The following is a 15,714-nucleotide window of genomic DNA, read 5'->3' as shown; positions in this document are numbered from 1 at the left end:
TATCAGTTCAGATGATCAAGGGGACTAAATGTCGAGGCTGTAGCGTAATTTCATTGTCATGATCCAAAGTCCAACTGTTGCAACAACATGAAACAACTTCAGCTACGGAAAGGACTGGAAGGGATTGAAACGGTCGTCTCAGTAAGTAACCTAGTTATTATTAGATAAAAACCCAATATTTTAAATGTATATTTGAAAGTAAATCGATTGAGTCAGTCTGATACAGCCTTTGATTTAACTGTGGATTGGCCTGAGAAAGGTTAGTGCTGACCATCTCAATGTCTGACTTTCTGTGGCCTACAACATGTGACGTTTTCTCAGAAAACTAAAACCAAAAACTCTGCATATAACAGCATGGACAGTCACAGCATACTATGTTTTGGATCACGTAATGACTTAAAATGACAATGCCCATCGTAAGCTAAGATAAATCCCTCTTATATAATATATTATTTAACCGAGCAACTGGATCACAGAGATTAAAAATCCCTTCCAGTGTGCCGGCCAAGATACCAGCAGCACATGGATCAGAGAGAGAACTACCAAAATGTATAACACAGACTTGTAATGCAATAGGTAAAAATAGCCAGTAAGTAAGTGATGAAAATGTGTGATGTGATCAAAAGTGACCAAAAGCAAAAATCGAAATTGGTAAAATAGATATTCTCAGTCAATACAGCATAACACACATGTGAAAATATATGCTTTTTTTCATTCTTTAAAATAAAAACAGCCAAATATGGTATGATAGACAATAAATCCTAGAATCTCTACTAAATAAAAGAATATAAAAACACTGACAGCTACTGTAGCTAGCTACCCCCACCGAAATTATAAAGAATATTTCTGGAGTTTTCATAGTTTTTACTTGGAAGTGACACTAAACTCTTCCATTCCTTCATTGCAGGTACTCATCAAGGATGACTAAAACTCACCTGTACAGGCACTGAGCCACTGAGGCCACAGGATGGCAAAAAGTGTAATGGTAGCTTATGCCCTGTGGGCAGCAGGTGGGCCTTTGGGCCTTCATCATTTATATTTAAGAAGGGACAGCCATGCTCTGTTATGGATGCTGACCCTGGGAGGATTTGGCTTTGGCTGGGTCAGAGAGTTCATACGCATTCCTGCATATGTCGGTGAGGCTAATCAAGATGCAGAGAAAGAGAGAAAAAGACCCCCCACCATGGCCCCGCCACCTGTGGGCCCTGTCAGATTTGCAGGGCAGGTGTGTGTTGGGATCTACTTTGGCACCGTGGCCCTGATAGGACTCAACTCCCTCAATTTCTTCTATTTGATCGTCCTGCCATTATGTGTGGGCGCAGGAGTACATCTGGTGTCCAGTGTTGGCCAGCAGACCTCAGATCTCCAAAAAACTATGACTACTTGTCTCATAACTTCCCCATTATTCTATGGCAGCACCTTATCACCTCTCCCTATAAGCCTAGCTGCCAGCGTCACTGCTGCACAGCACCGCAAGTTCAAACCCCCACAGAGACCAGAGAGCAAACAGGAACTGGGTGAGGTGATCTCACAAATAGAGCAATATCAGAACTCGATAACATTACGTCAGTCTAAAGTGACATGTGTTTCTGTCTTTTGTCCAGGTCCACGGCTTTTCAGGCTCGGTCTGGCTTGGCTGGCCTTCTCTGCTCCGCTGGGTTACTGTATTTTCCATAACACCACAGCCACGCTGTACTACCTGTCTGACTGTGTGGCAGCGCTGCTGGATATCTTCTGGTTTCTGCCTTGGCTCAGGAGTGTGATTGAGTACATTCTTTTAATGCCTTATCGGATCCTGTGTGTTTTTACAGGAGGGGGGTACTATGAAGAGGCTTGGAGGAAGGTGCTGGAAATACTGCTCAGAGAGTACACTGAGAGAGAAAAAGAGGCACTGCAGGTGAGCAATCTCATAACTCTGGAAAGGCTACTTAAGTGACTAGTTAAGAATGTTATTAGGGTTGTTCCGATAATGATACCTGTATTGGAAAAGCCTCAGATACAGCCTAAAATGCTGGATCAGGTGTCTGTGAGTGCATAAGTCTATGCACCTATCCAGTACCTCTTAATTTATCAGCCCTAGTAGCAACCAAAATCCATAAATGGCAAGGAATTTGTGTGTTTAAACCTGTTAAGAAAGAAAAAATAATGACAGGCCTATATTTATATTCTTTTAACACACTGGTATCATATGGGTACTCGATATTGGCTAATACGCTAGTTCAAGAATCAGAATCGATATCAGAAAAGAAAAAATGATATCAGAAACTTCCCAACATAGTTTGAGGTGTATACTGTATGCCAGTCTGAACATTTGGATACATTTGTATTGCAGGTATTGTCATTGCAAGCAGAGGCCTCACTGGAAGAGATAACTCACAGCTATAGGGAGCTGGCTAAGACATGGCATCCAGACCACAACCCCAGCAAGGATGCAGAGGCCATGTTTGTGAAGGTCCAAGAGGCTTATGAGATCCTTCTGCGACGGCACAAACCTCATCGATTCAAATAGTTGCCCTTCATTCCTTAACTGACTGGCCTTTATCATTTTGTTTGTCAGTAACTATTTTCATGGTACACAAATCAGTAACATGCACAGAGACCTGCATTGTGTCTGATTGGTTACTTGGCAAAGTTGGTTTGAGACAGTAGTGTGCTGCCACCTAGTGGTGCCACAGATCTAATGTCAACATAAACTATTTCATCACAACAATTTTACTTATTTTTTATTTATGTGTGCTTGCTTACTATCAAACGCTAAACTGCCTTTATAGTTTGCCTATCCTTTAATTTCACATCATCCAATGTTATCATTAATGATGAATCTGTGTAATAATTATGTAATAAAGGTTTATATCCAGACTGCCAGCCAAAGAGAAAGTAAGAAAATGTAAAATAACCCGCCTACTCCATTTTCCACATGCATTTCCGGAAGAGGCCCTGAGCATAAAACAGTGTCTGAGTTTTCCATTCATATATTTCATTCCATCCAGCAGGTTGATCCGCTTGTTGACAGGTATTTCTCTAAACAAATATCCACACACATCAGCCTGAGCTCTTCTGTAGAGCCAGTGAGCTCCTCTCATGGTATAAATGTCACCTCATGTTGCCACCTGTGCCCGGAGCTGACACGCATCGATGCATTCGGCAATCACTGAATCAAGAGCTCTGTTGTACAATTATTCGGTCTGTATCCCAGCATGGGCCCGGAAGTTGTTTGGGATTCCCAGGTAAAAAAAAAAAAAAAAAAAAAAAAAATCCCGGAGATGCTGTCGTCGCCTGGGAAAACAAACAGCTATCCAGACAATTAAAAAGGAAAACACCGATCGGTCGCCAGGTAAGGAAGAGGCTCTGGGACTTCACCGCGGCGCTCGGTAAGACCATCCATCGGTTTTGATCCTGAAGTACGGCATGTTTTTGAGTAGTTGGTGGGGTGAATGCCATTTGTCGTGTGGTCGGGTGCCATAGCAACGGCTCATGAGAAACATTGTATAGCTCGGGCCAGTTTTGACGTGCTCGATGTTTGATGACAGCTGCGTTCATGCGGACAAATTGGACCGGGGCAACTCCTGCAACACATTGCCGTTATGTCGCGCCGCTGTCTCGACCGTCCACGAGCCGATTGGTGCCGTAGCGGACCAAAAAAACCACCGAGCAGGCTAAAACAAGTAGTCACGGGCGTATGGAGAAGCATGAGTTATTTGAGAATATGTTTTACTGCACAGTCGCCAACCTCGGGCGGATTGTCAGGCGAGGGTCGGCGCTGGTGCGCGTCCCTTTTTTTTTTTTTTTAATCGCCGTGCCCTGGTGTGACTGGCGCGTCTCCCGGCTGCATCAGCGCCTGTTGCTCCCCATGCGCGGCCAATGCCAGGATATTAATTTTCCCTGCGATGGGTTGTCTCCGCCCCCCCCCCCCTCCTCCTCTAGCCTGCTCCACAGTCTCCTCTGCTCTGTCCATTGTTGTCATCCATTTGAGCAAAAGGTGCAGCATTGCACATCTGGGTGTTTTTTATACGTGTGTCTCTCTGGTTCAACATGAAATTCAACAGAGCATCACCTTCACTCTGGGCACATAAAATCAGCATGCTGCATGTCTTGCAATGAAAAATGAGAAAATACTTGAGTGTCTGCAGTGGAGTACCTGTACCTATAATCTACAGTACATTTGCCATGTTATGCACAAGGGGTGGACAAAATAATAAGAATTTACAACAAAACACTGCAGCACATAAACATAACCTATACGCAATCTCAACAAAATTCAGTATTATAATATTTATGATATGTACACCTATGTATACAAATATATTATCAGAACTATTTATGCATACTTGTCAGGGTAACATACTATATTCCATATATACCTCTATATGAGGTGTGTGTCTCTCTCATTTTGGTATATTTTTTAACAATTATTATTATTGTTGGTGAAGCTGTGACACACTTTTTTAGATTTCTTTTTTAGATTTCCGCCTTTTGTTGTAACTGTAATTGCCCCAGGCACAAAAAGAATTTCCAAAACTACAGTACAGCCTCCTAACTTTTCTTTTCTATTTTCCGTATCTGTATATATGTATTATAAGCCTTATAATATTTCTTTCACTTTGTACTAATCTGTATTCCTTTCCCCTCCACCCCTCTCCATCTTCGCCCAAGTGATACATGTCCCTCCTGGGATCAATTAACTTTGATCTTGTCTTAATATTGAATTTGTTGAGATTACGTCAAAGCCCCCCGATCGAGTATACTTTAGTGGTGGTGTTGCACTCAGATTGCCTTATAGTGTAAGGTATTCAAGCTATTTTGTCCACCCCTGCCCTGATAGTTTTAACTCCTCCCTCAAACTCCGTTAGCTTTCTATAAATGTGGGGCCACTCATATTCATTTGCTGGCCACGGTGCAGGAGAAACTACGTGATACAGGAATAGCTGGGCAGAACTCAAGTTTACTAGATTATTTTATTACAGTGAACTTATTATTAGTAACTTGGAAGTGGGAGCATTAAGCTATCTGTTTCCTAGCCTTATTTTTGTTTCAACAAGTAGCTGGTAAGTATATTTTCTATGGTTAGTATTAAGGGTATTAAATGTAAATTTTCATGTGACAAAGATGTGGAAAATTGTGTCTGATTGGATCTTTATAAATTAAAAAATATCCTATTCCTTTAGGCATCTGGTGAGAGAATGAATGCTGATGACTGCAATGGACGCTCATATGCACAAGGTAAGTTTATGTGTAAAGGTAAAACTACTATACATTTGTGTGTACAGTCACCAGACATAAATGTTTGTTTTAATAACGGGTATATTTGTGTTTCAGGCAATGGAGGAGAGTCATTAACGGAGCAGGATCTTTATGGCGGGCTGCAGGGCCCTTCAGCGAGATCTCCCAACAGTCAGCAGTCCTCACCACACCGCTCCCTCAGCGGTCAGTTATCACTCCCTTCTTTCATTGTGGCCTGTGAAGAATTCTTCATTACAATTATGCAAGGAGGTAAATGTGTTTTTCCCTGATCCTCTCTCCACACAGCAAACTCCATTAAGGTTGAGCTGTGCAGTGATGATGAGTCACCAGGTGCTCCACAGCCAGAGAACAAAGAGGCTGTGAGGGACGACAGCAGGAAGGATGACAGAGGGGACCCCATGGAAGAAGGCAGCGCAGAGTACGCTGGCGCTGGAAGAGACAGAGCGAGCGTTTACAATGAGATGGCCAGTCCGAACGCTGCTTCGCCAGGACCCATCCGGCTGCCCAACGGGAAGCTCCAGTGTGAGGTGTGTGGGATGATCTGCATCGGACCGAACGTGCTGATGGTGCACAAGCGTAGCCACACAGGTGGGTGACAAGAAGTGACAATACAAGTACAGTTTAAGGACAAAATGGATTAGAACCCAAAGGATTTACCTCTGTGTTCATAGGTGAGAGGCCGTTCCAGTGTAACCAGTGTGGAGCTTCCTTCACCCAGAAGGGGAACTTGTTGCGCCACATCAAGTTGCACTCAGGAGAGAAGCCTTTCAAATGTCCCATTTGCAATTATGCTTGTCGCCGGAGAGATGCCCTGGCAGGACATCTACGCACACATGCAGGTAAATTTAAGCTTGAAAGGTCGGTGGTTCCAACCCTGGATCCCCCCACTGCAAGTTGAAGTATTCTTGGGCCAGATACTGAATCCCATGTTGCTCCATATGGGAGTGTGTATGAATGGCTGAGGATAGAAATATTGGGGGATGCTTTAGATAGGAAGCGCTGAATTGCTCCTGATGAGCAGGCTGGCCTTGTGTATGAATGTGTGTATGAATGGGTGAATGTGTTGAAAGCGCTTCATAAATGTCCATTTGAGCTTTATATACAATATGCCATGAATAGGTTTTTCATAAATGCACCTATTCAGTTATGGACCTAATGGATGCAGGTGTTCCATGATGATGTCAATCCTGACTGTGATGAGGTAAAATGCATGAAATTACAGTATGCGTTAGGGATTCATTAGAATGGTGACCTTCTGTGAAGCACAGAGGAAATCGATCTTTTTTTTTCTTACACAGAATCTACTGTAAAACACGTGATGAAAAATATGACATTTAACATTTTCTGAAAACAGGATATCCTGCTGGTGCTTTGAATGTGTAAACACAGATGTTCACATACTGTACATACAGCCCAGGTACAGAAGGTCTCGGTGGATCTCGGTGGGTCGCACAGGTTCATTTTCGAAGAAAAGATTCTTGCAAAGCGGATTTCAGGGAATTGACGTCACTCTCTCCGATGACTTACTAAAATGAAACATTGCGGTGAAGGGTTAGGGCGTTTTTTCTGTCATCATTGCCAAGCAACATAGACCGATGGGGGAATCCACTCTGTCAAACCTACGTAGCTGCTAAGTAATTTTAAGAAATACCTTCCAACAAACATATAGGTAAACTATTTCTCATTTGTTCAATCAACAGTGTCCGTCGTTTAAGTTGAAATTTTGGCCATTTTGTCTTTCTCTGTCTTCATTGTAGTTTCTTCTCCAACGGTGGGAAAACCTTTCAAGTGCAGCTATTGTAGTCGCAGCTACAAACAACAAATAACACTGGAGGAACATCTAGAGCGCTGCCATAGTTACCTGAAGAGCCTGGACAACCAGACAACAGTCAACACGCAGACAGCACAGGGTAACATATCACACCAACATGAAGCCCACTGTAACTGTAACTCTCTGCATGATTGCAAATGCCAGCACATTTTTAACATATTTATACACGTAATGAGTTACATGGTATGTTGTTGATTTTCTGGCTTTCTGTTCGCAGGTGAAGAGTCAGTGAACATGGAGACAGTTACTAAACCTGTGCTCCAGCCATCCAATGAGAAAATCCACTTTGTGGACAGACTGGCTATTAGCATCACTAAACGAAAGAGGTCAACACCACAGAAGTTTTTGGGTGAGTTTTTTTTTTAATAAGACAAGCCATGTTATTCATATTTAAAGGTGCAATATGTAAGAATTGGAATCTTGTCATGCTTTGAACCGAGACCAGACGGGCCAGCTGTAACTTCAGTAGACATTTCTGCAATACAATACACAGACATCATAATGTCAAAACTGTTATTTCTTCATATTATGCTGATAATCTTTGTTAATTTTTGAATGTTTTGAACAGAAAATTCTTACATATTGCACCTTTAAATTAAACAATAATTATGGCATATCTACATCTTGATAAATATCAAATTGCTGTTGCCAGTTTGGACACACTTGGTCCATGTTGCTTCATGAAAACGGGCCAGATGGAGTAGATGATGTCCGTTGAGGAGAGCCTTCATCTGAATTGTTGTTTATGACTCATATGTCCTTTTCATAGGCGAAAAGCACATGCACCTTGACCTACCTGAAGCACCTTACGAATTGTCCTCTGGCTCCGAGAAGGAGGGGGACCTCATGAGCTCTCAGCCCGTTGGAGACTCTGCTGGGCTGGCTGGTTCACATCTCCTAGGCGGCAGGGGTAAAGGGGAGAACCATGAGCCACCCGCATTGTCTCAGCTCAATCCTGCCTTCCTGTCGGAGTTACGCACAGTTATAGGCTCCATCAACAGCAACATGACTCCTCAGGGCCCTCGCGCCCATGGTGGAGGTGGGCCGTCAGCGATGCCTCTCAGCCTGGCCGGGCGGGAGGCAGGCGAAGGCCGCGATGACCAACCCTCAGCCCATAGCCACACCACCTCGCCCAACGGCTGCCCCGACTCTACAGACACAGAGAGCACAGCAGAAGAGCAGAGCACAAGGGCCGCAGCCCCGACAAGTACCTCCAACAACCACCACCTCCACTACCAAACCCTCACACTGCCCCGCAGCCATCCCACTTCCAGCCCCAGCCAGGCCAAAGACGTGGACCAAGAGTGGGAGCGAGCGTGTCCTGTACCCCCAACCATCGTAAAGAGGAGCCCTGGTTCGCTCCTTTCTTCCAGGGAGACGATGCAGGTGTTAGACAGGGATGGCCGGCCCGTGCGCTCCTTCTACTGCCGGCACTGTCGCATCCTCTTCCTGGACCATGTCGTGTACACCATCCACATGGGTTGTCACGGCTTCCTCCAACCCTTCGAGTGCAACATCTGCGGCCACCGCAGCCAGGACCGCTACGAGTTCTCGTCCCACATCAGCCGCGGGGAGCATCAGGTGGGCTGAGGACGGGGGAATAGTGGTCGGATGAGGAGAGGCGGCTGCTGCTCTCTCTAAAGTTGTGGGCTCACGTTTGTTCTGCACCAGATCAGTTGCTTTAAATCCCAAGTGTAAGTAAAAGTGGTTTTATTGTGAGATTATTTATTAAACTAAAGCAGATGCGGGTGGAGAAATCTTTTCACCGCTACATTTAAAGTTTAGTGGAGGCAAATTACATTCTATGATTGATTGCACTCCCATATCAAATCATCTAAAGCAAAACTACAGGTTTTGCTTCAAAAGTGCCTTCTTTGGGGATTTCCTCTTAAGTAAAAAAAAACAAAAAAACAAAAAAAAAAAAAAAGGGAAGGGAAATGGTGCTCTAAAATCTTGACTAGCCATCTTTTGCTAAGTGATTTAGTTAGCACTTTTGAGAGGTCATGCGCGCAGGCAGTTAAGATGCACATTTGAAGAATTATATTTGGTATGCTTAGTATGTACTAAGAGCTTTGTTTTTGTGGTGGAAGAGGGTGTTTTGTGGAGTGTGTCAGGTAAGCTTAATATGCACTGAGAGCTTTGTGCCTCTGGGTTCGGGAGGAGCTTTTGTCGCAGACGAAGCACAGAAATGGATTGCCTTAACTCCTGACAGCAGTACGCTGCTGTAGGAATACATTGTTTACAGCGTGGTTCAACGGCGTGTGAAGTCACCTCAGAAGAGAGAGTTATTTGCAGCTGCACAGGAAAGAGAAAAATCATGAAGGAAGTGGACTTGAAAACATTCACCTGAGTGTGAAACGGGTTTTTAAAAAAAATAAGTTTTTGGATTTTAAAGTGAGCCTTAGAATACTGGTGCAGATCAGACCATGAGCCATGTAGTGTACAGTAAGAGCCTGACTGAGATGGCCCAGGGTGCTACACCTACACGGGACTGCACTTTTAGGTTCCCTGCTTATATATGAACATCTTTGCCGAAGCACTTGATGGCTTTACGAGTTTATTTTCTGTGATTGTTCAACTGCACTGATAAATCGCATAACGCTCACAATAATTGATCATCTTATTTTGCAAACACCGGTGTATTTTTAACGGAGCCAGTCCTCCACAGAGTCCCACAGCGCTGCACTGGTTCTGTGGTCTACACCCGAGTTTGCTGCACTTCTTTTGTGGTTTTTGCACTCGGCAGTTGAGGCTGGGATTTTAAACGATTTGCATAATGTAAGTGAATTAACAGATGAATTATTTAAAAATTAATTAGCAAATCAGTTTGGATCTGTTCAGTTATCACTTGTGGTTATCTATTTAGTGTTGTTTGTTTCAGCCTTGGTGTATTTAATCAGCTATATTCCAAATCTTATCCAGCATATTCCTCAAGTCCATGAAATGTTACCTCCTGCTTCTTTATAGCACCCAAAAACCTTATTGCTACAGTACGGTGGGTTATCTGACAATGTTAATATTGGGAACATGAATGAGACCAAACTCAGTATTCTTACTCGTTATTGTGGGTTTGCTGCTTCATAGTTTTAACTGAATTTTCTTTTAATCGCAGGCAAAAATATACTTGAAACTGTTTGAGAAAAAAAAGTAAATCTAAAAATGCACTTGGTTTGATAAGTAGAGAAGTGTGTGTGAATGGAATATAGCATGTGTGCTTGTCACTTTCTGCTTTTTCCCTGAATTGTGAATTATTTTTTTGAAATGTGAAGTAATTTCAAGAAGTGAAAATGAGGCATGGGTTTTTGTCTCCTCGTGTGGACTTTTCAATGTTATACGATATTTTGTGAATGACGTAACATGACAAAACACTTTACCTCAAAAGTTAAAGATGTACAACTGCCTCATTACTGTATTTCAAAGTCATGTTGCTTTACGAGATGTTCTTGCAGTAACAAATGCGTGCCCCTCGATATTCTCAAAACTTTTTACTGTCAATAAAGTTAAGTTTATTGTAAAAGTGATCTTCTCGAGTTTGACTATGATGGCATCCGCATCATTTCTCATTGAGTTTCTCACTATTTCCTGTGCGACAATAAAAAGAACAAACAGACTTAATAATTGACAGATATTTAAATATTTATTTCACAAATAACAATTTTAAGGTTCCACATTTTACAGGCTTTGCAGGGACTCACAGTGTCCTATAGATACAGTATACTGATCAGACACTATTCCTTTAATTACGCTTACTACTACCAAGAAACTGCAGAAACATTCAATCATGAACAGCTTTGTCCATCAGTCCATGTCAGATTTTAGGATGTAAAGAATTAATATTCTTGATCTGGGTACCTGCCTGTAATCTGTGTGGTATATTAAATTAACAATATAACAACAAATTATATTATATATTACATTACTACTGGCCTATAAGAAAGCCTGGAGACTAGAGAAACCACTATTATAACAGCTAAGCAGAAAATATTCTAGAGTTGCATGGAACTTAAACTCTATTGGCCATAACATGTATAATTTCAACGTTCCCTGCCACTGCAGGGAATCCTTTGTCACTGACTCACTGAAAAATATCTGCAGTAATTAAAAGTTCATGTTCTGCCGAGCAGACCTTCAGTATGTAATTTTAGCATCACTTGCCATTCAAAATTACAGTCATTTTCTCTCAAAACAAACATATAAATGTCAAAGATTGGATTGCAGTTCTGGACTGTAGAATGTGAACATGTCGAATAAATACAGCGCTGTATGTGAGAATCACTTACGGATGGCTTTCAAGTCCAGCATACAAGGTTTTGTTCACATTTTCAGACTTAAATTAAAAAGATGATAAAGTGTTGATTAACTGTTTGTCAGTGAGAGGGTTGCAACAGTACAATAACCATCTCAGAAAATATAACAGTATTATACAATAATAATAATAATAATAATAATAATAACTATTAGTAGTAGTATTAGTAGTAGAAGTAGTATTGTTATTATTATCATTATTAATATTATTATTATTATTATTAGTAGTAGTAGTATTGTTATTATTATTATTATTATTATTATTATTTTGGTTGAACAAAGGCTTTTATTTTAATTTTTATAGCAGTTTTAATAATAATAATTCTAAAATATTTAGATAATAATTATATTTTAAAAATATTATGTCGACATATACCGTAGATAACCAAATATACATGGTATGATGGTAAACCCTTTATACCACGGTACACTTTGAAAACAGTATAACGATACAACCCCAGTCATAAAACTTGTTACATTGCTTACAATTTCACATCCTATTTTCCTAGTTTTAAAATGTTTACACTTTAGATGAATAATGTCACAAAGGACACACAATTAACATTTTAAGCCTAAATCAAAAAAGGTAAAAATATGCTGTATGTACGTCTAGAAAGTGTCACTGAAGTACTTCTGAAATAATATTCAACACTTTCACACCGTCTATATTGAATGCTAAGACTTCAGCGGTACAAGTAAACAGTGTATTTCTTCTGACATTCACATTTGAAATACAAAGAACGAAAAACAACAGACGATGAACAGGGCTAACCTGAAAGTTAGACTGCTTCACATTCATGTGACCTTTGGACCTGTGAGACAGACCTTTGTCGTGTCTGTTGCAGCTTGGTTTGACCTGTTTTTTCCTCTGCAGTGGAAAATCTGTTTTGGCTGCTCCCACATACAAATTCCAGGCGCAATTCAGAAAGCACCTACAGCACATGAAGCCAACTCTACAGAATGGCAAAATCAGCACCTCGTGTCATGCAGAACGCGCTGTAAGAATTATGTTTGATGTCGTCTGTAATATCTATAGACCGAATATTCTTTCTTTCTTTGAGAACACACACTTGCAAGCTGCAGACCAGTGTGACCTTCAGTGCACCCATCCTCATCCTGATGAAGTCAAGGGAGCGCAGCGTACTGAAGTACGATGCGTTTTAGCGGCATCTTTCAAAAGATACAAGGTGTTTTGACAGTTTTATAACCCTGAACTAAATGAAAATATGCAATACAAAACCACTGGTTCGCTGCTTTTTATTGTTTTTTTTTTCACTTTAGCAATCTTGATGTAAACAACTCACGAAAATACCACTGGTGCTCAGTCTGCCTGTCACTGCTTTCATAAACTGTTGAGAAAGATGTTTTCTTGCTGTGATAAAGTGCACACATGATGGGGCATTTCAATCATGAAAGTTAATTTGCGGATTTGGCACAGCTTGAGAACTGTGCGTACATGTGGTAAGTGCGGCTTTTACAATTCTGAGGAAATAATCAGCTTGCATTCCCTGTGTGTGTGAACAGGGTGAGTTTTAGCTGTGAATTTACAGTTACAAAGAACTGTATACCACCTGTCCTCAACAGGAAGCTTACAGAAGCCAGGCTCCTCTCATCGATTCTCGAATTCGTTTGTTTTTGCACATATAACCAAATTCGCTACACATCACTAATACATCTGTTGACTGTTTTCCAAGCTTAATATATTTTGTTTTTTAAATGCTGTTCTTACTTTTTTAAATGTAGCCACAGCTTTGCATTTCTGATGTTTTTCATTATTTCAGTGTAACAGTCCTGTTGTTTGATACTGCAGTTGAAGCAAAGACTGCTTTTTAAAGCCTTTGAAATATCCATCCAGTGCACTCAAGTGTAAGTGGGACAACTGGAAATTCAAGTTGGTTGACAAACAGAAATCTAAAGCTGTGTTGTTGTAAAGACACAGTTGTTGAAACGATTAAAAGGATGAAACAAACTCGTAATGGTGGAACCGACCCAGAAACTCATTTATTAAACACTGCTAACAACTTTGATTACAGGACACAAATTACTTATCAAGCTGATTAAAGTAAAGCTGAAACAATCAGTCGATCAAAAGAAAAGCAACAATTTTGATAATCAGCTTAGCTTTTTATATAGTTTGAGCTTTCCAAAGGTTAGGGTGCGCATCTTATCTCAGGTCTGCATGATTATAAATTGAACATATTTGGATCGGACAAAACAAGCACCCTGCAGAGGCCATCTCAGACTCTTGAAATGACGATGGGAAGTTTTCACAATTTCATAGACTAATCAATCCAATGGTTAATTAAATAAATTACAGAGGGATTAATCAAAAATGGAAACAATTGTTAATTGCAATTAGAGTCTCATTAAACGTATCTTCTTTTGCAAAATAAAAGCTGTTTGATAGTGTTAAAACTGTACTTGATGTCTAATTAATAGACTGAACTTACAGTATGGCCCTTTTATCTCGAAACCTAATATGGTTATGAAGTTTTTTTAGCATCGTTTTCTGTTAATTCATAGGATTACCGTGAATAAAGAAGGAGGAGGAGGAGGAGAGCAACGCTGTTCTGCAGCATGCTCCTGTATCAGATCTACTTTGATGCTCTGTGACTGCCTGACCTCAAATGTCCTTTCTGAGATCAAAGCAATGCTGGAGGAAGTATTCAGATCCTTTTCATCCTTTGAGTAAAAGTATTAAAGATAGTGTTACAAGTAAGTGTCTTGCATTGAAAATGCTACTTCAGTTTAAGTATCCAAGTAAAATCAGGAAAATGTACTTAAAGTATTCAAAGTAAAAGTACTAAAAGTGCAGAAAAGATATAGATATAGATATAGATATAGATATAGATAAAGATAAAGATACAGATATGGCGACTGCGATATGATTAGTGGAAGTGATCTTATCTCTATGAAAGATTTTCACTGAAAAAAACAATTAAACTCATGACGGTGTGACATTTGTTGGAGTCTGCACCAACCAAAAATGTTTTCTTACATCTGGAGAACAAGATCTGTCAGCCAGGGCAGCTCTGCAGCCCTACAGTATGTCATACCTTCATCAAAAATGGAAGCTTCTTGCAATTTGGACACTGCACTTGGTCATACTGTGATTCTCATTATATTGCAATTAACTGTGCAGCCCTAGTACAAACCTAAAAATGATCAAAGCATAATTTGAAGGAAAAGCAGCAAATCCTCACATTTGTGACGTTGGAAACATGAAATGTTACATAAACAATTATCAAAGTAGTTGCCAATTAATTTTCTGTCAATTAACCATTTCAGCTGTACTTACATGTTTTAAGGTTTGTATGCAAAACTATGTATATATTTACATAAACAACCATATACTATATAATCACTTCACTTCATATGTATGTATGTGTTCCTCTGAAATGTGGACAGTGTTGTGATGTAGTGAAGTAAGTAGAAAGTGGAAATGTAAAAAAAAAAAAGTACAAGTATCTCAAATTTGTACTCTGGGATACAGGAATGTGTCACCATCTTGTCACCAACCTTACATCAACAATATTGTTGGACTTTCGCACTAAACACAGCTGCACATCATCTACCATGAAACCAGACAATCTCAGTTATGAATTGTGTCATATGTCCTTACCTTGTTGTATTTCTTCTTCTTCTTCTTCTTCTTCTTCTTCTTCTTCTTCTTCTTCTTCTTCTTCTTCTTCTGCCTCCCCATCTTCTCCCTCTCCTTCTTCTTCTTCTGTTTTATGTTGGTAGGCAAACAAGGAAATAGTGCCTTGCAGCCACCAACCGGTATGGAGATTATTTGTGGGTGTGGGCTTTCATGTGAGCAGGACCCTGCCACATAGTTTATAAACAGTTTGTCTTAGATACCCACTAAAGTTCAGATCCGATGTGTGAAGGATTTGATGCTTCCTCTGTGTTAAAGCTGCTTCAGGTAACCGTCACTTTACTGTTACCAGCGGCTCATTAGCAGCGGTTAATATTAATGTCTTTGTATCGCCAGGTAGTTAAGTCTTTCAGTTAATTTTGTAATTTAGAGTGAATTAAAGTTAACTCTGTTCTGGCCATGGATATTTTAGCTAGCAGTAAAGCTAACGAACTCTCTAACTAACTTAAAAGCCATTATTCCAAGCTAGCTAAAACTTAACTGCTAAGCTAACTGTTAGCTAAAAAAAAACATATGTGCTAGAAATGTGTTTTTCTTCGTTGACTACGTCATTTTGTCATTTTCCCAACTAACAGGTGGGTCGCTTTGCTTTGCACATATTCATAACTTTGCTTTATTTGAATAAGCTTTTTTAGTGACAGGTTGTAATTCGGACCTTATTCCACTAGATGGCAGCCGT

General features: G+C 40.5%; 2 protein-coding genes across 2 annotated transcripts; both read left to right on the top strand.

Moving 5' to 3' along the window:
- The first annotated feature begins 55 nt into the window (after positions 1-55).
- On the top strand, positions 56-2,865 carry dnajc22 (DnaJ (Hsp40) homolog, subfamily C, member 22). The gene is made up of 4 exons (XM_073470421.1): positions 56-141; positions 908-1,517; positions 1,605-1,897; positions 2,333-2,865. The coding sequence occupies exons 2-4, from the start codon at positions 968-970 to the stop codon at positions 2,507-2,509; spliced, it is 1,020 nt and encodes a 339-aa protein (XP_073326522.1). The 5' UTR covers positions 56-141; positions 908-967; the 3' UTR covers positions 2,510-2,865.
- Positions 2,866-4,937: 2,072 nt separating this feature from the next.
- ikzf4 (IKAROS family zinc finger 4) lies at positions 4,938-10,526 on the top strand. The gene is made up of 7 exons (XM_073470420.1): positions 4,938-5,220; positions 5,317-5,424; positions 5,527-5,829; positions 5,913-6,080; positions 6,999-7,151; positions 7,290-7,421; positions 7,842-10,526. Exons 1-7 carry the CDS (start codon positions 5,181-5,183, stop codon positions 8,660-8,662), a joined length of 1,725 nt encoding a protein of 574 aa, XP_073326521.1. The 5' UTR covers positions 4,938-5,180; the 3' UTR covers positions 8,663-10,526.
- Positions 10,527-15,714: the final 5,188 nt, after the last annotated feature.

This window comes from Pagrus major, chromosome 7 (genome assembly GCF_040436345.1).
Source record: "Pagrus major chromosome 7, Pma_NU_1.0".
NCBI lineage: Eukaryota > Metazoa > Chordata > Actinopteri > Spariformes > Sparidae > Pagrus > Pagrus major.
The sequence above is the reverse complement of the archived record's forward strand: the minus strand, read 5'-3'. Positions and strand labels throughout refer to the sequence as shown.

Bases quoted from the DNA above. Each gene is read 5' to 3' on its own strand.
- dnajc22 (XM_073470421.1), top strand. From the start codon at position 968: ATGGCAAAAAGTGTAATGGTAGCTTATGCCCTGTGGGCAGCAGGTGGG. The intron at 1,518-1,604 runs GTGAGGTGATCT...TCTTTTGTCCAG, and splicing joins AGAGAGCAAACAGGAACTGG to GTCCACGGCTTTTCAGGCTC. The intron at 1,898-2,332 runs GTGAGCAATCTC...TTTGTATTGCAG, and splicing joins GAGAAAAAGAGGCACTGCAG to GTATTGTCATTGCAAGCAGA.
- ikzf4 (XM_073470420.1), top strand. From the start codon at position 5,181: ATGAATGCTGATGACTGCAATGGACGCTCATATGCACAAG. The intron at 5,830-5,912 runs GTGGGTGACAAG...CTGTGTTCATAG, and splicing joins GCACAAGCGTAGCCACACAG to GTGAGAGGCCGTTCCAGTGT. The intron at 7,422-7,841 runs GTGAGTTTTTTT...TCCTTTTCATAG, and splicing joins AACACCACAGAAGTTTTTGG to GCGAAAAGCACATGCACCTT.